Source organism: Rhincodon typus, chromosome 9, assembly GCF_021869965.1.
Source record: "Rhincodon typus isolate 14 chromosome 9, sRhiTyp1.1, whole genome shotgun sequence".
In the NCBI taxonomy this organism is placed as follows: Eukaryota; Metazoa; Chordata; class Chondrichthyes; order Orectolobiformes; family Rhincodontidae; genus Rhincodon; species Rhincodon typus.
In genome coordinates this window covers 81,667,089-81,693,217 of record NC_063340.1, presented here as the reverse complement: position 1 = coordinate 81,693,217, position 26,129 = coordinate 81,667,089, and the positions used below count along the sequence as shown (strand labels likewise).

General features: G+C 40.9%; 1 protein-coding gene across 1 annotated transcript in view; it reads right to left on the bottom strand.

Moving 5' to 3' along the window:
* The window catches only part of tarbp1 (TAR (HIV-1) RNA binding protein 1), a 107,321-nt gene that overhangs the window by 65,966 nt on the left and 15,226 nt on the right, over positions 1 to 26,129 (bottom strand). The window contains exons 6-10 of the mRNA XM_048601372.1: positions 25,418 to 25,515; positions 23,912 to 24,047; positions 22,753 to 22,849; positions 18,753 to 18,842; positions 7,816 to 7,954 (exon numbers count right to left, since the gene is read on the bottom strand). Coding sequence (XP_048457329.1) covers positions 7,816 to 7,954; positions 18,753 to 18,842; positions 22,753 to 22,849; positions 23,912 to 24,047; positions 25,418 to 25,515 — 560 coding nt within the window. The remainder of the gene's footprint in view (positions 1 to 7,815; positions 7,955 to 18,752; positions 18,843 to 22,752; positions 22,850 to 23,911; positions 24,048 to 25,417; positions 25,516 to 26,129) is intronic.

The window sequence follows — 26,129 nt, the reverse complement described above, 5'->3', positions numbered from 1 at the left end:
GGAAGAGACAACTGGAAACTGGGAAGCCTTCAAAAATGAAATAATGAAAGTCCAGAAACAGTACGTTCCTGTTAGGGTGAAGGGCAAAGCTGGTAGGTGTAGGGAATGCTGGATGGACTAGAGAAATTGAGATTTTGGTCAAGAAAGAAAGGAAGCATATGTCAGGTATAGACAGCAGGGATCAAGTAAATCCCCAGAAGAATATAAAGGCAGCAGAAGTATACTTAAGAGGGAAATCAGGAGGGCAAAAAGGGGTCATGATATAGCTTCGGCAAATATGGTTAAGGAAATCCAAAGGAATTCTACAAATACATTAAGGACAAAAGGGCAACTAGGGAGAGAAGGGGGCCCTTAAAGATCAGCAAGGCCACCTATGTGTGGAACTGCAGGAGAAGGGGAGATAGTAAACAACTATTTTGCAGTGTTTACTGTCTAGATGGACATGGAAGCTAGACAACTTGGGCAAATAAATAGCGACATCTTGGAAAATGTCTATATTATAGAGGTAGAGGTGCTGGATGTCTTAAAACACATAAAGGTAGATAAATCCCCAGGACCTGATCAAGTGTACCCTAGAACTCTGTGGGAAGCTAGGGAAGTGATTGCTGGGCCCCTTGCTGAGATATTTGTATCATCAATAGCCACAGACAAGATGTCGGAAGACTGGAGGTTGGCTAACGTGGTGCCACTATTTAAGAAAGGTGGTAAGGAAAAGCCAGGAAACTACAGACCAATGAGCCTGACATCGGAGGTGGGCAAGTTGTTGGAGAGAATCCTGAGGGACAGGATTTACACGTTTTTGGAAAGGCAGGGACTGATTACGATAGTCAACATAGCTTTGTGGGTGGGAAACCATGTCTCACTAACTTGATTAAATTTTTCAAGAAGTAATGAAAAGGACTGAGAGTGGTGGACATGATCTATATGGACTTCAGTAAGGTGTTCGACAAGGTTCCGCCTGATAGACTGGTTAGCAAGGTTAGATCAAGTGGAATACAGGGAAAAATAGCCATTTGGATACAGAACTGGATCAAAGGTAGGAGACAAAGGGTGGCGGTGGAGGGTTGCTTTTCAGACTGGAGGCCTGTGACCAGCGGAATGCCACAAAGATCAGTGTTGGGTCCATTGTTTATTGTCATTTATAATCAATGATTTGGATGCGAACATAGGAGTGATGGTTATTAAGTTTGCAGATGACACCAAAATTAGAGGTGCAGTGGACAGCCAAGAAGGTTACCTCTGAGTACAACAGGATCTTGATCAGATGGGCTGATGGGCCGAGGAGTGACAGATGGAGATTAATTTAGATAAACATGAGGTACCGTATTTTGCCAAGTCAAATCAGGGCAGGGCTTATACACTTAATAGTAAGGCACTGAGGAGTGTTGCCGAACAAAGAGACCTTGGAGTGCAGATTTATAGTTCCTTGAAAGTGCAGTCGCAGGTAGACAGGATAGTGAAGGCGGCATTTGATATGCTTGCCTTTATTGGTCAGTGCGTTGAGTATAGAGTTGGGAGGTCATGTTGTGGCTGTACAGGATATTGGTTAGGCCACTTTTGGAATACTGCATTCAATTCTGGTCTCCCTGCCTATAGGAAGGATGGTGTGAAACTTGAAAGGGATCAGAAAAGATTTGCAAAGATGTTGCCAGGGTTTGAGCTATAGAGAGAGGCTGAATAGGCTGGGACTATTTTCCCTGGAGCTTGGAGGCTGAGGGGTGACCTTATAGAAGTTTATAAAATCACGAGGGGCATAGATAAATAGCCAACGTCTTTCCCCCAGGGTAGTGGAGTCTAAAACAAGAGGGCATAGGTTTAAGGCGAGAGTGGAAAGATTTAAAAAGGGACCTAAGGGCCAACTTTTTCATGCAGCATGGCATGTATATGGAATGAGCTGCCACAGGAAGTGGTGGTACAATTACAACATTTAAAAGGCATCTGGATGGGTGTATAAATAGGAAGGGGTTGGAGGGATATGGGCCAAATGCTGGCAAATGGGACTACATTAAATTTAGGATATCTGTTCGGTATGGATGAGTTGTACAGCTCTATGACTCTAAGTTGCATATATAAGCCAAGTCTCCCCCAAGTCAAAAGAGGGAACAAAGGCTTACAATTTAAGTCAATGCTGGGAACCACTCAACATTTCACGTTTGTTTTGATAAAACAAACTGAAACATGTAGGTCTAGGGCCCGGAAGTATTGAGTATCAGAACTAACAGTCCACAACATGATTGCTCAGTTATACCAGTAACAGCATTACATGCCCCAATGTTTATCACTGATTTCTCAGACAGAATGAAAAACACTGACTGGTAAAATAAAAGGCAAAACAAATTGGAAGAAACTGAAAGACTCAAGGCTCTGATAGTGCAAATATGGTCTTTTGTGAGCTTCTGAAAACAATCTTCTGCACTTCTAGAATCATACAAACACAAAAAGGAGCCAGTTGTTAGATTTAATCTATGTTGTATAGTTGATAAACAATTTCCAAATTAATTGAATGCCTTGGTTTCTCTGCATGGCTTATATCATCATCTATTTCAAACACTTCTGAATTTTTCCCTCAACAGGCACAATAGTCTCAGCCTCCCCATGATTTAATATTCACACTACTGCACTAAAAATGAACATCATTTTCAATTTTGGCTGATACACCCTTGCTATTTCAGGTCATCATTAGCTCTCAGTCATGCATCAGGCTTTGACACTCTTCTCTCCTCTTGCTCCCTCCCTCCCTCCCCTATTAAGAAAGAGCTTTTGCAGTTTTTTGATGCCAACTTTTTCACCCTCTTGACATCCCAAATTCAGGTCTCTAGGACATCTATTGTTGCTGTTGAAAGTATCGCCATTACAAAGTATCGTTTAACGAATTTAGTTGAGTGGGCAGTATCTCCATTACTCCAAATATTCTCCCACATATTCAATAGATGCAATCTGTACAATTTTAACTTATTGGATCAAGAAGTATCTGGTGAATTAACTGAAGTTGCAATTTCAGACCAGACGTGATTTGTAAGCAGCAGTTCTACAGAAGTTTGCTAATGGTTAGTTGCATACTTTTATATGTAGTATTGTTCCAAGTCAGTGCAAAATTTATTGAGTACCAGTTAGGAAACCTAATAATCAGCAACATCTTAGAATACTCCAATAACAAAGTTCTAACATGGTAAAAATGTAAATTTATAATCAAGAATTATTTTACATTTTTAAAAATAGTACAGAATCTATCTATCTATTGAATATGAGCAGGAATATTTGGAGTAAATGGAGATACTGCGAACTCAGCCAAATTCATTAAGTTTTCATCTTGTAAAGAGGACTGGATTAAGATAAAGAAAAAAGTGACAATGGTGCTCTTTTGAGACATTAGTTCTGAACCATTATGGGGGCTTTACTCCAAATCTGACTCATGCTACGTCTCTTCTGGGAATGCTTAACACTGACATTAAGTGCCCAAAATAGAAAAATGTTCTACTTTTCAACTTTGCCATTGCCTACACAGTTGAGGGAGAGAAAAATCAGAACACACAAAATACTGCTGTCTAATGATGCACATGGCAAGTTTGGAAAGTTATAAATTATGTAAAAGCAGAATCTCTACAGTAACAACTGCCTTATGCTGAAACAAATTTTCTTTAATACTTTATACGGCTGTGCAGTGTCTGGCCTCTAACTTTGCTCTATATCATAGATGACAATGAGGATGAGGTCAAAGTAGAATACAGAAATATGACTAGTCAGCACCCTATCTCAGAAATGTGTTTTGCCTGCTCAATCAGCCCATACTTGCAAGTTTCAGAAAAGTATATCCACCATTAGATGCGATTCTGCTGTTGGAAATCATTTATTTAATAATCTGGACTGTCCTAAGAGTTACACTAGAAGCCAATTTAAGATCATCACCTGGGCTCTCAGTAGAATTTGTACATACACTACACCTTTCTTTAAAAAAGTGCCCATGGTGACTGCCAAACTCTATGACATCCCCATGGCAACTTCCTGACCAGTCATTATTTATACCATAAGACATAAAAGCAGAAGTAGGCCATTCAGCCCATCGAGTCTGCTCTGTCATTCAATCACACCAGCTATGTTTCTCAACCCCATTCTCCTGCCTTCTCCCTGTAATCCCTTACTAACCAAGAACCTAATCTATCTGTCTCAAATACACTAAATGACTTGGCCTCCATAGTCCTCTGAAGCAATGGGTCCCCCAGATTAACCACCCTCTGGCTGAAGAAATTCCTCCTCATCTCAAGTATTCTTTAAGTTTCAATCAGATACCTTCCTTCTCAACTCCATTAAGTCCAGATCCAAATTCTGAAACCAGGCAGGTAAATTAAGATTGACAGATAAATGTCTTTGCTGCATCTCCATTCCAATTATGGCTCAGCCAAACACATTCTCTTCTCATGTGCTATAAAATGGTGATTCTTTCCCTAAGTGTTTCAGGCGACCTAGTTTTGATGAATACAAGATGAAAGCTTCAACTACGTGCCTCCTTTTAGTATTTTGTTTTATTTGTTCATGGTCTCTAATTATCACTAATTGTCCTAGAGGTGGTGATGGAGAGCTTCTTTCTTGAACCACTGTATTTTCTCCAGTTGTAGGGACACCCATAGTGTTATTAGAAAGGGAGCTCCAAGGTTTTGACTCTGTAAAGGAATACTGATATAGCTCCAGATCAGGATATTCTGAAGCTTGAAAGAAAAACTTGCAGATGGTGATATTGCCAGACATCTGCTGCCCTTGTCCCTCCAAACAGTAGAGGTCATATGCCTGAAAGACACTGTGAAAGAGCCTTGGTTATGTTACTGCATTGCATTTTATAGATGAAACATGTGACTGTCACTGAGGCAGGAAGTGATGTTTAAACTGTTGAATGGGGTGCCAATCAAGTGGGTAGGTCTGTCCTAGGTAGCATTGAGCTTAAGCATGTGATTGGGATTGCTTTCATCCAGGCAAGTGGAGAGAATTCCATCACATTCATGATTCATTAGAGATGGTGACAGGCACTGGGGAGACAGGAGGTGAGCTGCTCACCACAGAATTCCCAGTCTCCGAACTGCTCTTTTGGCCATTGTATTTATATAGCTAGTCCAGTTATCTTCTGCAGGATTCATCACTGGTAAGGCCATGGAATGTCAAGGGGTGATGTTTCAATTCTCTTTTGGAGATCATCAATGCCTGACACTTACGACATGCAAACATTAGCTCAAGCCTGAATTCCTTGTTCCATAAAGACACAGGCTGCTTCAGCATCTGAAGAGTCACGAATGGTGCTGAACATTGATGATTGCACAATGCACATCTCCACTCTGGCTTTTTACTGAAGAAAGATCATTGATTAGGCAGTTAAAGATCCTGGGGCCTAGGACATTACCCGAGGACCTCTTGCAGTGGTGTCCTCGGACTGAGATGACAGACCTCACAACTATCTCCCTTTGTGTCTCCAACTCTGCTCAAGCCCGTTGCTACCATCCTGAGCCAACTGGTGCCTTAATGTCAAGGCCAGTCATTCTCACTTCACCTCTGGAGTTTAACTCTTTAATTCATGTTTGGATCAAGGCTGTAATGAGGATCTGTAAAGCTGTGGAAGGTCCTAAACTGACCAGCAGCAAGTAGGTTATTCTTTTACTATTAACAATACTTTCATCACTTTACTGATAATCAAGTTTGTATTTATGATACAGTTATTGACTGGGTTGCACTTGACCTGTTCTTTTGTGGACAGGACATACCCGGGCAATTTTCAAGACAGATGCCGAAGTGACACTGAAAAAGCTTGGCTAAGGGCATTACTGCTTCTGAAGCATGGGATGAGGGTGTCACTGGCTAGGCCAGCAATTTATTACCCATCCCTAATTGCCCAAAGGGCAGTTAAGAGTCAACAAGTCACATGTAGACCAGACCCGGTAAGGATGGCAGTTTCCTTCCCAGAAGGACCTTAGTGAACAAGATGGGTTTTTCCAACAATTGATAATGGATTCATGGCCATTATTAGACTCTTAATTCCAGATATTTACTGAATTCAAATTCCACCATCTGAAGTGGTGGGGTTCGAACCCAGGTCCCAAGAACATGAACTTGGTCCCTGGATGAACAGTTCAGATGTTAATACCACTCGGCCACTTCCTCCCCTTGCCATCTTCAGCAGTATTGTCAGAATATTGTCAGCATCCACTGCCTTCAGCCATTTCTTCATATCACATGGAGTGAATAAAATTGGCAGAAGAATGTATTCTCTGATGCTGGGGACTGCTGGAGCAGGCCAAGATGGATCATGCATTCATCTTCAGCCAGAAGTGATAAGTGTAAAGGTTTCAGCCTGGTCTTTTACACAGATATGCTGTACTGTACCATTGTTGAGGATGGAGCCATTTCTTGAGCCTCCTATTTCTGGGAGGTCCCTCTGGATACTTCAGAGCTCAGGTCTGATTTGTTGGTTATGGGATTGCTTAGCATCTTTATACCATGCTGCATTTGCTGTGTGGCACACAAACAGCCCCGGTTGTAGCCTCACTAGGTTGACCCTTTATTTTTAGCTTTGCCTTGTGATACTTCTGGCATGCCTTTGTGCACTCTTCACTGAACCAGATTGGTCCCCTAGTTTGACGGCAGTGGTAGAGTGGAGGATATCCTGAGCATAAGGTTACAACCTGTGGGTGAATACAAATTCTGCTGCTCCTGATAGCCCACAATACCCATAAATGCCCAGTCTGGAGTTGCTCTATCTGATCTATCCCATTTAGCATGCTGGTAGCACTACACAACACAATGTAGGGTATTTTCAATGGAACGACAGGAGTTGGCCTCCACAATGACTGTGTGGTATGCCCTCCTACCTATACAGTCATGGACAGATGCATATGTGACAGATAGAGTGGCGAGGACCAGGTGAAAGAAGCTCTCCTTCACCACCTGCTGCAGACGCAGTCTAACACCTATGTCATTTAGAACTAGGCCACCTCAATCATAATTCATCAACCAGGGAGGGGAGGGAAGCAGTGGGTAACTGAACTGGTAACAGCCTGAACTGGTGCCATATCTTGGTTACTTGATTATGATACTACAGTGAGTGATGTAGCCATGCAACATAAAATTAGAAAGTGAGATATTGATAGACTAGGTAAACAAGCAGAACTGTGGTTGATGAATTTCAACAAAAGTATAAAGCCATCCATTTTGAAGTTTAAAAGAAAGGATAAAGCTTACAAAACATATTGAACAAAATATTATCAGCTTTCAATTGAGAAGAGATTACATGAACTAGGCTAACCCTCCCTGAATTATAGCAAGGTATGGGATCAGTTGAATGCAGCTTTTAGTAATTTGAAAGGAATTATTACAGTTGATAAAGAGAAACGTCATCCACTAGCTGAACAGCATAAGTCAAGAAGGCCTTAAAATCAGAGTCAGGTCACTCAAGACAAAGTTAAAACTTCTAACATTTCACACAAAAGGTGGGGGTGGGGCGAAGCAGAGGGCAGCAGAAGCATGAAACATCCCTCACAAAAAGCAGTCTGTAGATACAACTTCAATTAATTTTAAATCTGAGATCAAATGCTTTTTTTGATTAGATAAAAATATAAAAAGATTACGAACTCAACATAGTTGGAAACTGGTAGGAAAAAGGTCAACAGTGGTGTCATTCAATAGTGGAGGAGGCTCAAGGGTTGAATGGTCTGTTCTACTCTGAGGTCCACTCATGGGCCACCCTCTCAACTGGTGACTGGTATGTTGTATAGAACTCAATGTAAAACACATGAAACAAAATGCAATTAACAAAAATAATCAAAGGAAGCCTTTTACCTTCAGTCACTGGAACCTTCAGGTACTGTTCCACTAGATTCTGAACATAGAAACTTAAGGCAGATCTTTCAAGAGGCAGTTCAGCAGCACCTTCTTCAGGCCTGAAGTTTCTGTCATTACTGTGTAACCATTCACACAACTGAAATAAAAACCACAAGAACCAAGAAATTAAGTCAAATTTTGATGAATGTTCAAAATATATCCACCCATTATTCAATAAGAAATTGCTTATGCAAGTTCGAATGTACTTTTAAAAGACCCACTGCTCCCATACAGAGTTAGTGAAGAACAACAAAACAGGCTTGGTTCCTTCTTGACTGTGCAAAGGGCTGCTGGACAGTGAAAGGTGTGGATGCTAGGTGATTCAGGACTGGGCTGCATAACCCAGAATGCACTGGGTAGTGTTGCTCACCTTTCAGATGCAGGCAAGAGAAACAGTCCTGGAATGCTCTGAGCGAGTACCATTCCCCCAGTTAACCAGCAGGAGAGGTGGTGAGAGAAAAAAAAAAGCAGAAAATTGCTAGGAGAAAATGGTAATCCAAGGTCTGTGCTCCTAATTATACCATCAAATGAAAACGGATAGTTTCAAATCTCATCACATTACAGGCCCTAACACCTTTTTGCTCAAATCACTTAAATTTGTCTGTATTACGTAGCAACCTCTTTGCATCCTTTCTCCTCTATTATCAGAAAACTCAAACATTACAATCGGTCCTTTCATCCACGTCATTAATATAGATTGCAATATTTAAAACTCTGGCACTGTTACTCCAGGCACTGAGTATGCTGCCATCCAAAAAAATGACCTTCTCGTTCCTTCTCTTTATATTCTATACGTTAACCAATTCTGAATCCATGTTAATATATTGACCCGATCTGAGAAGTCCTAATCTTGAGTAACAACCTTTTGTCACCTTAGTGAGGTGCCTTCCGAAAATCCAAATATGCCACATTCTCAAATTACCCCATTTCTACCTTGCTCGTGATTCCCTCAAACAAACTGAAGATATATGTCAAACATCATTTCTCCTTTTACAAAACAGTGCTGACTTCACATAATCAGTTATTTTCTAACTGCCCTGTTACCAGTACTTTAATAGATTTGAGCATTTTCCAAACTACTGGTGTCAGGCAAAATTGTCTATGTTTCTTTGTTTGCTCTTTTCAATCTTTTAAATGTAAGGATTACACTTGCTGCTTTCCAACCCAGAGGGGACTATTCCAGAAGTCAAGACAATTCTAGAAGATCAAAAATCAGTCATTAGTTCTCAATATTTGCTAAGCAGTTTCAGGATTCCTTTTAAAGTGCAATTTACAATTGGCACCATTGTTAGAGTAAAACACAACTTGTCGCTTTCCCACAAGGACAGGCTGCACATCGAGAGTTGTGCTTGGTCCAAAGAAAAGTCCTTTTGTTTCGCTCAGTAGTATAGACATTATGCCTTCCTCATTAGAAGGTCACGGGTTCAAGTTCCTACTCCAAAGTCTTAAGCACAATTTCATGCAAGATCACTCCCCGCACTAGAGGAATTCTATACTACTGAATACGCTGCTCTTGGTGTGAAACATCAAACCAAGACCTTGCTTGGCCTCTAGCAGCAATGCGCTTTACAGAGCAATAGGAATACAGTAATTGCTTAAGTGAAAAAATACATACTCCAATTCATCCAATTCACATTCTACTATCATAGTAGTTAAATGAGAAAATAACAGTGGATTAATGACTAATTTTAATCAATTAACCCACAATTTTTATAAACATGGCATGTTTACAACAGCAAAACATGCCAAGATTCTTCACAACAGCATATTTACATGAATCACGAAAGTTGGTCAAAGAAGGGCCCAATAACAGTTGGTTAAAAACTTAAGACTTTTAGTGCCTTTTCTTAAATTTTACAACTCCAAAAGAAGCCAATAAGCCCATTATTAAACACTGGTAGTTAAACATTGTTTAGACAGAGTGCATGTATATACTTTTCTAGTCAGTTTATTCCAAATCACACATGTCTCTGAATCAACATATAACCATCACCTGCTCCCTAGTTGGTCTTAGGTATCCCTGCAGGACCCTACACCATCATGTATGTTTCATTTACACAAAGTCCCATTTTCCTACCCTCTCACAATACACCTAATTTATTCCAATTATTTATCCACTCTCCTTAAAAAAAATTCACTTTGCACTATTGTTTCTCAAAGGTGTTTCATACCTTTAACAACAGGTTGTTAATAAAGAAATGCAGTCAATGGAGCGTAATTGTGGACACAGGGATGGTTTGAGGTGTGTATACTCCAATGCTAGAAGTATCAGAAATAAGGCGGATGAACTTAGAGCATGGGGCAGTACTTGGAACTACGACATTGTGGCCATTACAGAAACGTGGGTAACTCGGGGACAGGAATGGCTGTTGGAAGTTCCGGGATTTAGATGCTTTAAAAGAAATAGGGAGGGTGGAAAAAGAGAGGTGGGGGAGTGGCATTGCGAGGCAGGGCGAGTATAGCAGCTACTGAAAGGCAGTTCGAGAATGATATGTCTACAGAGTCAGTTTGGGTTGAGGTCAGGAACAAGAAAGGAGCAGTCACTTTGTTGGGGTTTTTTTTTATAAACAGACCCCTCTAATAGTTTCAGAGAAGTGGAGGAGCAGATTGGGAGGCAGATACTGGAAAGGTGCAGAAGTCACAGGGTTGTAGTCATGGGTGACTTCAACTTTCCAAATATTGATTGGAAACATTTTAGTTGTAGTAGTTTAGATGGAGCAGATTTTGTCCAGTGCGTTCAGGAAGGATTCCTGACACAGTATATAGATAGACCAACACGAGGAGAGGACACTTTGGATTTGGTGCTTGGCAACGAACCAGACCAAGTGTTAGATCTGTTGGTAGGAGAGCATTTTGGCGGTAGCGATCATAACTCTGTTACTTTTACAATAGTCATGGAAGAGGATAGGTACATACAGCAGGGTAAGGTTTATAATTGGGGGAAGGGTAATTACGATTCTGTTAGGCAAGAACTGGGTAATATAAAATGGGAACAGATGCTGTCAGGGAACAGCACTATTGAAGTGTGGAGATTGTTCAAGGAACGCATACTGCATGTGCTTGATATGTTTGTCCCGAGCAGGCTGGGAAGATGCGGTTGAGTGAGGGAGCCTTGGTTCTCAAGAGAGGTCGAATGACTGTGTAAGAGGAAGAAGGATGCTTATATAAGGTTTAGAAACAAGGAACGGAAAAGGCTCTACTGGGATACAAGTTAGCCAGGAAGGAGCTGAAGAAAGGGCTTAGGAGAGCTATAAGGGGGCATTAGAAAACCTTGGCAGATAGGATCAAGGAAAACTCCAAGGCTTTTTACATGTACGTGAGGAAAAAGAATGACCAGAGAAAGGGTAGGGCCGATCAAGGATTGTAAAGGGAACTTGTGCACGGAGCCTAAAGAGATAGGAGAGGTCCTTAATGAATACTTTTCTTCGGTGTACACAACTGAGGGGGACCTAGTTGTAGAGGAGGACAGTGTGAAACACGCTGGTAGGCGAGAGGAGGTTGATGTTAGTTAGGAAGATGTACTAGGAATTCTGAGGAACTTGAAGATAGATAAGTCCCCTGGACCCGATGGGATTTATCCAAGGATTCTACGGAAAGCGAGGGAAGAGATCGCAGGGCCTTTGGTGATTATCTTTTCGTCCTCAATGTCCATGGGTATAGTGCCGTAAGATTGGAGAGAGGCAAATGTCACTCCCTTGTTCAAAAAAGGGAACAGGGATAACCCCGGAAATTACAGGCCAGTTAGTCTTACTTCAGTGGTGGGCAAATTATTGGAAAGGGCTTGGAGAGATTGGATTTATGATCACTTGGATAAGCACAGTTTGATTTGTGATAATCAGCATGGATTTGTGAGGGGTGGATCATGCCTCACCAACATTACTGAATTCTTTGAAGAGGTGACCAAACACGTGGATGAAGGTAGAGCAGTGGATGTGGTATACATGAATTTAAGTAAGGCATTTGATAAGGTTCCCCATGGTAGGCTCATGCAGAAAGTAAGGAGGCATGGGATATGGGGAAATGTGGCAGATTGGATTCAGAATTGGCTGACCCTTAGATGACAAAGGGTGGTAGTGGACGGAAAATGGTGCACAAGGATTTGTTCTGGGTCCTCTTCTATTTGAGATTTTTGTAAATGATTTGGATGAAGGAGTGGAAGGGTGGATTAGCAAGTTCGCAGACAATACGAAGGTGGGTCAAGTTGTGGATAGTGCGGAGGGCTGTTCTAGGTCACAAAGGGACATTGACGGATGCAGAGCTGGGCTGAGAAGTGGCAGATGGAGTTTAACCCTGAAAAGTGAGAGGTGATTCATTCTGGAAGGATAAACTTGAAAGCAGAATACAGGTTTAACGGAAAGATTCTCGGCAGCGTGGAGGAGCAGAGGGATCTTGGGGTTCATGTCCACAATTCCCCGAAAGCTGCCACCCAGGTGGATAGAGTTATTAAGAAGGCGTATGGTGTGTTAGCTTTCATTAATAGAGGGATTGAGTTCAAGAGCCGTGAAGTTATGCTCCAGCTATACAAAACCCTGGTTCGGCCACATCTGGAGTATTGTGTCCAGTTCTGGTCGCCTCATTACAGGAAAGATGTGGAAGTGTTGGAAAAGGTGCAGAGGAGATTTACCAGGATGTTGCCTGGAATGGAGGGAAGATCTTATGAGGAAAGGTTGTGAGAGCTAGGGCTTTTCTCTTTAGAACGACGAAGGATGAGAGATGACTTGATCGAGGTGTACAAAATGATCAGAGGTATAAATAGTGTGGAGAGCCAGAGACTTTTTCCTAGGGTGGAGGTAGCTATTACGAGGGGGCATAGTTTTAAAGTGAGTGGAGGTAGATATAGGACAGACATCAGAGGTAGGTTCTTTACTCAGAGTGGTTGGGGCGTGGAATGCATTGCCGGAGAGGGTAGAGGAGTCGGCCTCGTTAGGGGCATTTAAGCAGCTATTAGATAGGCATAGGGATGATAGTATAAAGGTAGGGGTGGAAGTTAGATAGACCTTAGGTTTCAGGTAAAAGTTCGGCACAACATCGTGGGCCGGAGGGCCTGTACTGTGCTGTACTGTTCTATGTTCTAACAGCTTGCCCTTTTTGTCTTCATGTCATTTGCGTTCAGGTGTTGGCACTGTCACCTGAGTCAGAAGATTCTAAGTTTTAGCTCCACTCCAAGATGTGAGCACAAACATTCAGGCTGATTCTCCAGTGCACTACTGAGGAAGTACTGCAATGTCAGAGGTAACATCTTTCCGATGAGGCATTAAGTCAAATTCCTGGTTGTCCTCTCAGTCAGGCACAAAATATCCTACAGCATTTTTTGAAGAGGAGCATTATTACTCAATGCACCTCACAAAAATCAATTATTTTCTAAACAGAGAAAGGCTTCAGAAATCTGAAGCACAAAGGGACTTGGAAGTCCTAGTTCAGGATTCTCTTAAGGTTAACATGCAAGCTCATCAGCAGTGAGCAAGGCAAATGCAATGTTAGCATTCATTTCAAGAGGACTAGAATACAAAAGCAGAGATGTTCAGCCTCAGCAGTACAAGGGTCTGGTCAGACTGTATTTGGAATACTGTGTGCAGTGTGGGCCCTATATCTTAGGTAGGATATGCTGGCCTTGAAGGGGATCCTGAGGAAGTTTACAACAATGATCCAGGATGAAGTGCTTGTTATATGAGGAGAGATTGAAGACTCTGGGTCTGTACTCAATAAGAGTTTGGAAGGATGAGGGCAGACCAGATTGAAATTCACAGAATACTGAGAAGGCTGGATAGAGTGGGCGTGAAGAAAATGTTTCCACCAGTAGGACAGAGTAGGACCCGAGGACACAGCTTCAGAGTGATGGGACGACCCTTTTGAACTGAGATGAGGGGCAATTTCTTTAGTCAGAGGGTGTTTAATCTGTGGAACTCATTCCCACAGAGGCCAAGTCATTGAGTGTATTTAAGACAGAGAAAGATAGGTTCTTGATTGGTGAGGATTTCAAGGGTTATGGAGAAAAGGCAGGAGAATGGGGTTGAGAAACATATCGGCCATGATCAAATGGTGGAGCAAACTCAGTGGGCCAAATGGCCTAATTCTGCAACTATATCGTGTGGTTTTATTACCACACTGCTGTCTGTTTGACCTTGTCACACACTCTAACATTACTTTATGAGCTGCAAAATGCTTTGTGATATTTTTACATCATGCATTTCACAACCACAGGATAAGTCTTTTTGGGCCCTAAATTTATGGTGATCAAATAACCAGTACAGTTGTTTCTTCTTTAGTCACATTCTCAAATTACTTAACATCAAAATAGGAATTACAAACCAGTATGAAACATTGTCCACTACACTATTTTGTATCAATACAATCAATACATATGGAATTTCTTTCACTGGGGGAAAGTAGGGAGTTGAAGGTATTGTATTTCAGAGTTGCATTGCCATTCAGTTCCGGCTGGTGGTGTCACTGAGAGTAATGATGCTCAGCAGATCAGCAGCTCCACTAGCAGGAACAAAATGGTACAACTGGATTGTTAAACATCGGCTCATCTTGTGATAGCGAGTGTGTGTGAATCTGCAATCTGTCTAAGTGGACAAAGTGCCTTATGCCATCAATTATATTGTTCCAAACTTTCTTGGACTTCAGCACCTTGCTGCTGTTACCCTCACAGAAGAACTCAGAAGTTAATCAAAGCTCCTACCTTAATTAACATAGCAATGGCCATCATTATTTTCCTGCTTCCACTCAAATGTGAACCAACAGCTCTGGAGGCTGGTCATCATGGCTATGGACTAATATTGAAAAAGAATATTGGAACAAAAGTAGGCCATTCAGCCCCTTGAATATGTTTCGCCATTCATGTATCTCAACTTGAAATACCTACCCTAGTTCTGTAACCCTGTCTAACAAAATGCGGCCAATTTCAGTTATAAAACTTCAAAATGATCAAGCGGTTGCAGGTTTTTGAGTAAGTTCTAAATGTTCGGAACTCTTTGCATAAAGGTGTGTTTCCTGACATCACACCTCAATGACCTTAATATTGAGGTTATCTCTTGTTCTGCATTCACCATCTGGAGAAAATATTTTATCTGCATCTACAAAACCAAATTCTTTAAACACCGGGGAGTACTCGTAATCAGATCACACATAATTCCCTATATTCAATAAAATACAAGAAGAAAGCAGCACCTTTACTTTGCAGGGTTAGGGAGTCTTTGCAGAACTTAGCACAGATCACACATAACTGTTGCCTACTGACCTGAATGAGCAACAATTGATCAAGATTGGGAAATGATCCAAGTAAATGATCCAATGCAACTCTTTCTTTTCATCAATGCACGGCGGCAGACTTGGAGTTAACATGAGAAATACAGTCATCCCCATGGACTTTACAAATCCAAACAAAAGCGCACTTTTATACTGATGACCACCTGAAATCATGCCCTTAAAAAGACACACAGCATTTGCTACACATTCCAACATGCAGAAACATATATCCGAAACTAAATGTCCTCATAAATAACAAACAATTTTGTTAGTGTTTTTGCATATTTTTCATATCAGTGGTGTCCTTCCAAATAAGTGATTCTAGATAAACATATCGTCCGAGTTCTCTGCCCAAAGGCAGTCTGATCCACAGCGCCACAATCTCTATCAAGAATAGTACAAGGAAGCAGATCTCAAATACATCCCAGCTGGAATGGGGATCAAACTTGGTGCTGGTACCAATCTGATCCAAACCAGCTGTCCAGCCAACTAAACTGACCCACTCTTCAAAAGAGTACAAATTTCTGTGAGAAACACACTTTTACATTCTGGCTGAGGCTTGGAACCTTGGATGATAATAATAGAGGCTCCAATTTCTTTTCTATCACATGGCTAACCAAAAATTTCTCTTGCTATTATTGCCTGCCATTGGTTTGTACTAGAAGAATTTACAAATTGATGCTCAACCTGCTTGGTGAATGCATCCTCCTTGGTTATGACGTCCTGGAGTGGGACTTGAATGGGGTGGCAGGTGGCACAGTGGCTAGCACTGCTACCTCACAGCACCAGGGACCTGGGTTCGATTCCACACTCGGGCGACTGTCTGTGTGGAGTTTGCACGTTCTCCCCGTGTCAGCGTGGGTTTCCTCCGGGAGCTCCGGTTTCCTCCCACAGTCCAAAGATGTGCAGCGTAGGTGGATTTGGCCATGCTAAATTGCCCGTAGTGTTCAGGGATGTGTAGATTAGGTGGGTTATAGGGGGATGTGTCTGGGTGGGATGCTCTGAGGGTCGGTGTGGACTTGTTGGGCTAAAGGGCCTGTTTCCACACTGTAGGGATTCTGTGTGACATTGAACCCAGAGCTTCTGGGTCAGAGGCAGGAACATTTCCACTTGAGCCACAACACCATTGTATAACACAAATATATAGCACATCATATAGAATAGAAATACAAACTTGCAAATAATCAGTGCATTGAATATAGGAGTTGGAAGGTCATGTTGTGGCTGTACAGGACACTGGTTAGGCCACTTTTGGAATACTGATTTCAATTCTGCTCTCCCTGCTATAGAAAGGATGTTGGGAAACTTGAAAGGGTTCAGGAAAGATTTATAAGGATGTTACCAGGGGTGGAGGGTTTGACCTATAGGGAGAGGCTGAATAGGCTAGGGCTATTTTACCTGGAGGCTGCAGGTTGGCCTCAGAAGTTTATAAAATCACAAAAGGCATGGATAGGGTGAATAGCCAAGACTGTTTCCCTGGGGTGGGGGAGTCCAAAACTAGAGGGCATTGGTTTAAGATGCGAAGAGAAAGATTTAGAAGGGACCTAAAGGGCGAATTTTTTCATACAGAGGGTGGTGCGTGTATGGAATGAGCTGCCAGAGGAAGTGGTGCAGGCTGGTACAATTACAACATTTAAAAGGCGTCTGGATGGTTATATGACTAGGAATGGTTTAGAGGGATATGGGCCAAATGCTGGCAAATGGGACTAGATCAGTTTAGGATATCTGGTCGGCATGGGCAAGTTGGACCAAAGGGTCTGTTTCTGCGCTGTACAACCCTACAACTCTAAACAATAAAAAACAAATTAACTACCTTGTTAATCACAGAATTAAATTTAAGCAAATTTAGTTACTGGCCTGTGAACCTGTGGTAAATTAACGTTCTCACCCACACAATCTGTAAAAGTAGCTAAAATTCAGCTCGCCCTCCCCTTTTCCACTATTAAATCTCAATTCCACAGTCTACCTCTAGTTTAATATTTATTTGCAAAAAATTCCAAAAGAAAACCCTGTGCCAAACTTTTTTTTTAAATAAAATGAAAGGTTTTGTCAAATCTGTTCGATTAACTAAAGATGCAAACAATTCAGTACAAATGTCTGAATCAATTCGGATGAATTTGCAACTTGACAACAGAAGTGACAATGTTGAAGGTTTATAAAATTCATTTTACTCTCTGTAATTAATAGTTTGCTATGACTCCACTAAATTCAAATTCATGGAAGATGCAATATATTTGTGAACAGTTAACCCTTTTATTCATAAGTAAAATAAGTAAATGACATTTCATGGTCTTGTATTATACAAACACAGAATGGACCAAAAGGATCTGGAAGAAACCCTTACTATCTCCAAAAAGGCATTTTATTCGAACACACATGCAGATTGCATTGCTCGTATTCTGACCTTTTTATCATCTGACACACCAGCTATTCAAACAGGATATCATTGACAGGCAAGATAAAAGACAGAAGAGATAAAAAAAAAGGGGAGCTTGCAGATAATTAATTATTGCAGCTGTAAGACAGGAAGATCTCCATAGTTTTGACAGCCAAACTGATGAATTTCACCTAGTATCATACAACAGCTGACTGTTTGATCTCAGGGGCAGCATTAAATATTCGGAACATCCAGTGTTTTGTAAAACCAGCTCGCTAAACAAATTGCCTTAAAAGTAAAGTACTTAGTCACTTTGGATCATATTTTGGGAAAAGAAAAATATGTAAGGCATAATACATGGGTGGAACTGAGAAATAAGAAAGGGATGATCACCTTATTGGGATTGTATTATAGAACCTCCCAATAGCACCTTTGTGTTTCATACACAGTATCCCCAAGTTCCTTTATGTTGCAGTTTTCTGCAGTTTTTCTCCATTGAAGTGATAATTTTCTTTTTTGTTCTCCCTTCCAAAATGAACAACTTCACATTTTCCCACATTATACTCCATACTCCAATTTTTTGCCCATTTACTTAACCTATGAATATCTCTAAACTGTTTATATCCCATTTTTGAGTCATCTGAAAAATCTTGGTAACAGTATATTTGCTTGCTTCCTCCAAATCATTAACATATGTTGTCAGCATTTGCGGTCCCAGTCCTGATCCATTTATAACGTCATAGGTCACCCAAAGAAAAAACCCCTATCCCATTCACTGTTTCCTAACCATTAGACAATTCTCTATCCATGCCATCCATGGTGATGAATTTGACGATAGACTCAACCATTACAGGCAGAATCTATGTACTGACAATTAGCATGGTCACCTCTAATTCTTCTTCGTGCTCAAGGGTCTGCATTATAACAAGACTAAATTAGGAAAGATGAAAATCAGCAAACTAGTTGTATATGAATCTAATGCAGGAACACTTGGATCCCAGCCAGCCAGCCAAACCACATGACATGGCATCAAAATAGTTTGCACACCAATTAGTATGCAATTCCCACCATGTAATTACCATATTGATGAGTATCAGTGCATTTTACAATAAATACCACATTAAAGATTTTAAAAACTACAGAAAAAGTACAAATTCCCCTTTCCTTGAAGAAAATTAAAATATATAAAGCACCAAAATCAATTCCAAAACTTCAGATATATAAAACAAATGGATCAATCCCACATCAGGTACTTTTCTCCTCCTACCTCCATCCACAATTTTGTACCCCGAGATAAAGCCTCTTCAGTTCGAATAAATGCCAAGAAGTTTGAAATGTCAGACAATGTTACTGTTTCCTAAGAGGGAAAAAAAAACACCGCTTTTTATCTTCAGTGGCAGAAGGTAAAGTACATTTTAACTGCATTACAGTGACAACTTACAAATTAGAATAATTGCTTTAAACAGAAAAAACAGATTACAGATCTCACTTATCTGCTCTAAATGTGGAGTGAGTGTCAAATCACTACATATTTGAAGAATCCTGAAAATGAAAACAGTTCAACAGAGGAGATGGAATTTCATCCAAAGAAACAAGGTAAGGGAAAAACTTTAAGAGATGACAAGAACAGAGACATCTTTGTCTCCTAAGATTATTACTTTTCAAAATACTGACAAGACTAGGGGAAGACAATAGTGAGGTGATAATATCATTGGACTAGGAATCCAGAGGCATAGAACAGTGCTCTGGGAAGAGAGGTTCAAATCAACTAGTGGGATCTGAATTCAATTATTAAGATCTGGAACTAAAGGCTAGTACCAAGAATACAGACCATGACCTGTTGTTAACACTCAACTAGTCCATTCATGCCCTTAGCTGGTATGACCTACATGTGACTCCAGGTCCACAGAATGTGGTTGACTTTCAACTACCCTCCAAAATGGCCAAGGAAGTTAAAGAGCAAAGAGAGATGGGCAAAAAAATGCTGGTCAGAGACAGCCACATTGTATGAAAGAATGAAGAGAAAAATGTAAGCAGAGATTTCATTCTAGAGCTTTGTGCTCCACTGTAGAAAATATAGGGTCCTTACAAGTTATCCATTTAAGAATTCTCTAGGCTTTCAAATTCCATCATTTCAAAATCTTACAGGCTTGAATCACCTTAGCCTACTGCTGAAACTTTAGGCTTGTATTTTTTAAAATTATACATCAAAAGATTGCATAGCTCACCCATTATCTAAAATACTGTACAGTCATGCCCATCATTCTTGATGAGGGTGTTGCTGCATCAACCAGCTTTTATTGCCCATTCCCAGTTGCCCTGTAGAAAGTGGTGTAAGCTGCCTTCTTGAAACGCTGCACTCCAATTTTGTGGCGTACACACAATGTTTAGGGAGGGATTCCAGATTTTGACATATCAATACGGAAGGAACAGTGAGATATTTCCAAGTAAGGATGGAGGGGAACTTGCAGGTGGTGGGATTCCAATGTACCTGCAGACCTTGCTCTTCAAGTTTGTGTTACTTATGATTTTTAAAGGAGCCTTGGTGATTTTCTGCAATGCGCTTTCTATATGGTACACACTGCTGCTACCGGGGTATTGGTGGTCAAGTGACTGAACGTTTGTGGATGTGGTGCTAATTAAGCAGGCTACTTTGTCCTGGATGGTATCAAGCTTCTTCAATGTTGCTGGAGCTGCACTCATCAGGCAATAACTTGTGCTTTGCAGATGTCAGACAGGCATTGAGGAGTCAGGTGTTGAGTTATTCGCTGCAAGATTCCTAGCCTCTGACCTGTTGTAGCCACTATATTTATATAGCTAGTCCAGTTCATTTTCTGGTCAATGGTAACCCCCAGGTTTTTGATAGTGGGGGATTCAATGATAGTGATGTCATTGAATATCAAGGGGCTGATGGTTAGATTCTCACTTGTTGGGAAGTTCATTATTGCCACGCAAGTGCCGGGAAATGTTTCTTGCCACTTGAAACCTGAATGTTGTCTAGGTCTAGCTGCATTTGGACATGGACTGCTTCAGAATCAGAGGAGTCACAAATGTTACTGAACATTTTGCAATCATCAGTAAACACCTCCACTTCTGACCTTATGATGGTGGGAGGGTAATTGATGAAGCAGCCAAACATGGTTGGGTGAGAAATTCCTGCAGAAAGGAGGCCCTGGAGCTGAGATGGCTGACATCCAACAATCACAATCATCTTCCTTTTTTGCAAGGTACAACTCCAACGAGCCGAGTGTTTCCTGCACCCCGCCACCCCAAGTTTTACGAGGATTCCTTGATGCTACACTCGGTCAAATCTGGCAAGGGCAATGCTTGCTTGTCCTATGGAATTCAGCTCTTTTGTCCATGCCTGAGCCAAGGTTGTAATGAGGTCAAGAGTCGAGTGGCCCTGCTGGAACACTAACTCGGTATCAGTGACCAGGTTATTGCCAAGCAACTGCTAATGACACTACTTTATTTCAGCTCTTTGAGCCATCTCTACAACTCAATACCCAGTCCCTGCTCCCATTTGCTCTCCAAAACCTTTGATCCTTTTAGCCTGAAGAACTACATCTAATGCTTTCTTGAAAACGTTCAATGTTTTGGCCTCAAACAAGAAGTGCTGGAGAAACTCAGCAGGTCTGGCAGCATCTTTAGACAGAGAAACAGTTAATGCTGAGATCGGTGATTCTTGAAAGAGTCCAGTGACCCTCAGCCAATTCAGTTTCTCTTCAAGTGTCAATCTTGCTAACCCAGGAATCAGTCTGGTAAACCTTCCATAGCCAGAATATCTTTCCACAGATGAGGAGACCAAAACTGCACACAATTGTCCAGGAGTGGCCTCCGTACAACTGTAGCAAAACTTCCATGCTCCTGTACTCAAATACTGTTGCTACAAAGGCCAACATACCATTTGCTTCTTTCTTCACCAGCTGTATCTGCATGTTTACTTTCAGCAACTGGTGTACAAGGGCACCCAGATAAGCCATCAGTAGATGTGCTAGACAACATTATCAATGGGTATATAAGCAGGAGGCTGGAAGAACACAGCCAGCTAGGCAGCATCTGGAGGAAGGGAGCAGTCAACGTTTCGGGTATTACACTTCTTCAGGACCTTCATCCAGCCTTCTGTTTGTCTACCTGAATTCCAGCATCTGCAGTTTTTTGTCATTATCAATGGGTATGTCCTATTCCACTGACAGACACAGCCAGCAGAGATGGAAGCACTTTGATATACAGTTAGGAAACCGTGGCCATAGGAGTCTTCAGTATCGATTCCAGACCCATGAAATCTCATGGCATCATGGATATGGAAATCTCCCACTGATTACTACATTCCAACCCCAGCCATGGCTGATGATTTGGTGCACATCCATATCAAACACCTGCATACCTATAATTTTTTCTGCTGTTGCACAGACTTCCAGGGTCCACAAGTGGCAGTGGTTTCTGCAAACAGATGTCAATGCTGCACAACACTGATAGGTGTACACAGAACCTCCAAGCAGCTGCACAGCTTAGACAGAACATTGTTGAACTAACTAAGTTACAAACCTCAGTCTGAAAACAATCTAAATAAAAAGTCCATGAATATTGCACAAACCCAAGCTTCAAACAGAAATTAACATCACACAAAGAAAATCCATCTAGGTACGAACACAAAAACTGGAAACCCTAATTTAAGACAAAAATCATTCGAAATATATAATCACACAGTTTACAGTACACAATTCCCTTCAGACATTTCAGCAGCTTGGGAGAACTGACTGGCTTTCAAGGGTACTTCATGCCACAGATAAGCACCAAATGAGCCTGGAGTCACATCCCTAAAAAAGGCATTAATAAACCAGAATGATTTGCACTACAATCGTCAATGGTTTCATTGGACTTTTGATTTCAGATTTTAGAATTCAATGATAGTAATGCCACATAATATTAAAGAGGCTGATGGTTAGATTCTCACTTGTTGGGGATGTTCATTGCCTGGGACTGAGTGGCATTTACCTATTTATTTCATTTCAACAACTTTGCAGCATTTGTTGTGACTACTTGCTGACTGGACTATCCTGTGTTCTTGGGGGATGTACAATATATGTTCACAATGTGTAAGTGGAGAAAGATAGAAGAAAGAAGTGTATAAAATAAAAACCTACATTCTATATAACGTACACCATGTCTGCAGGATCCTATATTTATATTTTAGTCAGTCACCAGCACGAGCAGCTAAATAAGATTATTTGCAAGTGTAAGTTACATGAACAATATTTTCTTACCACATTAGTCAAGTGCATTGCAGTCTGTAGAAGATAACACTGAGCTGCTCCTCGCAATAATACTTGATGATTGGTCATTGTGCAGCACATTACTTCCCTGTGAAGTAGCAGATATAAAAATTCAGGGCAAATTTTTGTGGATTTTTCAAAGGGCAAGTAATGATTTTTAGCTAAATATAATCCTTCGTAGATTAAACAAAATAGTATAGGTACGATGTCTCAAATCCAGCTGTCCAAAAGCCACTCATTTGTATAGGCTGTCATGGATCAATTTAATTGCTATCCAATAAGTAAAATTATTTACAGGGACAATATGGCTAGATGCTGCAATGGAACACTGGATTATTTACCGGCTTTGCACACTAGTCTTTTCCCACATTCCGCATGAGTGGCCTGGGCAACTTTCGGTCCCAACCAACCTTTAGTTCTTTGGTAGTTTCATAAGAACAACTGTACATTGAATATAGCACAGTCTGAAAGCTCCAAAATGTCATACTGGACTCGAAACATTAACTCGGTTTCTTCCTCCACAGAGTTTCTCCAGCATTGCTTGTTTGAGCCTCAAAGACTGCCTTACTTGCCATATGATTTAGTATCTATCCAAAAACAATTTTTCCACAATTACACATTATTTTTCAAACTTTAAAGAAACATGTTCACTTGATTGTGTTTTTCCTATTAATTAAATTGAGGTTCCAAAGTTTTCCTCCAGACTGGCAAGATCCAAAATCCACTGTGTACTTACTCCAGAGGTTGCCAGTTTTGAGATAATGTACCTGTATTTCAGTTCCAAGAGTTAAGCATATTTCATAACTCATCAGAAAACTCACATCATTTGGTGTTCTTTGCACTGAAATACCTGTGTATTCCAAAATATCTACTACCAAACTGGATATTTCAAGAAGTTTCTCATTGGACTGAGAAAACTGTCAACCAGTCCATATTGACATATACTCCCATCACACGAGCAAATACTTCTAATCACATTTACAAACATTGTTCCCACATCCATTCAACACTTTTTCATGCATCCAACCATACATTCTGAACATGAATGGCAACTTATGTTTCTGTTTCAGCCATTAACTCTATTCCTTGTTAAAATGTGGAGTTTTTAAATTGTTCCAAGTTCGTGGGAGTCGCCCACGAACATCCATACCGAATAGCATGAAGTCCTTCTACTCCCCAAGTTTTGCGTGATGGAATATGTACGAGAGCTTGAGAGATGAAGAGTATGGGGATAGCACACCAGTGTTTAGCAGCCATGCTCTTAATCAACTTCATGAGAAAGTCACCTAACCAAAGAAGACAAAACATTTTGTTTTTAATTTTCACATAAAGCAGTTCAAAAGACCACAAACAAACCACAGAATTTTCAGCGTTTCCAATGCTTATTTGTTTTAATCTTAAATATTAATGTGATTGCCTTATAACTTACCAAGGATTTCAATATACATTGTCAACACAAGTGCTTTCAGCCTAGGTGTTAACTTAGGATCCAATTATCAGAATATTATAACGCAAACATATTTTAAAGGTATAACATACTCTATAATTTCTTCTCCATGGCTGTAGCATTGTTCAAGTTAGAACACAGAATGATCCCCTTTTAAAAGGGGTATGGTTTCAGACTAAACTTAAGACTTCTTTTTAAAAAGAGGGACATGAATGAAAACTATAAAGTGGCATTAAAAATAAATTACAAGTCACAACTTGTCAGCATTTGATGCCCATCCCTAATTTCCCGAAAGAAAGTGGCACTCAGCCACCTGCTACAGTCCAGGTGGTATTGGTACACCCATGGTAGGAAGGGTATTAGGGTGGGAGTGCGGAGTTAGGAAGGGAGTTCCAGGGTTTCAACCCAGCAAAAGCAAAAGAATGACAGTATCGTACTAAGTCAGGATGGTGTGTAGCATGAAGGGAAACTAGCAGTGCTGATGGCATTCCTATGCATCTGCTGCTCTTGCCCTTCTTGGTGGTAGAGGTTGCCAGTTTGAAAGGTGTTACGTGAGGAGCCTTGACGATTGTTATAATTCATAATATAAACTGTACACACTGCTACTATGTCTGTGTTGAAGGTCATGAATATCAAAGGCGGTGCCATTCAAGCAGGTTGCCTTGACCTGTATAGTGTCAAGCATTTTGAGTGGTGAGTGTTGTTGGAGCTACCACACCTGCTCACTGAGCACAGACTTGTTCATGGATACCAAGCAAAGCTAGTAGTCACCTGTGATGCTCCCATATATCATTTGCTGTCACAGACGACAACAGTCATGGAGGTCCTGTGCAACAGTAAAGACTGCATGATTTTAAAAAAAAAAAAAAAAAAAAGTCTGGTGGATGAAAATCTGTGCAGTTGTTTCCTTCAGTCACAGAATGCTGTGGATCATTCTGGATTAGAGGTATGTTACTCCACGCCACCAACTAAATGATTCAAACTATGGGATTCATACAATTAATTACTGAAAAATGATTTCCTGGTACCATGTAACACTCAAGCAACCTCCCATGTTTGAACCACAGCATAAAAATCAGTGGCTACAGCCACTTCGTTTTGACTACTTTCCACAACAGATCACTGTGTGCTATCCTGAGTCAAAAACACAGCTACAACACAATCAAGACTACATTTTGCAAAACAGGTTGCTTAATCACAAGAACCTACCTTGGAATTCTTCAGCCACATTTTCGACGAAATTAACAAAAAACGTCTGTAACTTCTCAGCTAGAATAGGACGGCTGCCAATGACCTGTTCTGGAGATCTGAAAAGTGGAAATGCAATGACATATCAAAGCAGATAAAGATCACATGACAAAACACATGATGTGGAGGTGGAGGTGCCGTGCTGTACTGGGGTGGACAAAGTGAGAAATCACACGACACCAGGTTAGAGTCCAACAGGTTTATTTGAAAACACAAGCTTTCAGAGCCTCGCTCCTTTTTCAGGTGTTAGTGAGAGGTGAAATCAGACAAAGAATTTATAAGTAAAAGATCAAAGGGTCACACCACTGATGAGGATGTATTAAATAAACCTAAGATGCTGTTAAATCTTTAATCAGTTGGAAAGTTTTAATTGATTAATATGTACATGTAAATCCCTGAATTTCTTTCAAGTCACTGCCCTGAGAGAACTAAAGATTTTATCAATATAAAGAAGCTCCCTCCCGCTCGCTCACACGCGCAGACCAGGTACTGAACTTCAATAGTAACCACTGCAGCACACACAAACGAAGCTGCATGCGAACACTATTTAAAAGGGCAACCAAACACTGCAGCAACACGGAACTACGCCAAGAGGAAGAAGAATACCTCTTCCAAGTGTTCAAGGACAATGGATATCCAAAGAACTGGCTCAGAAGATGCCTACAAGAATAGC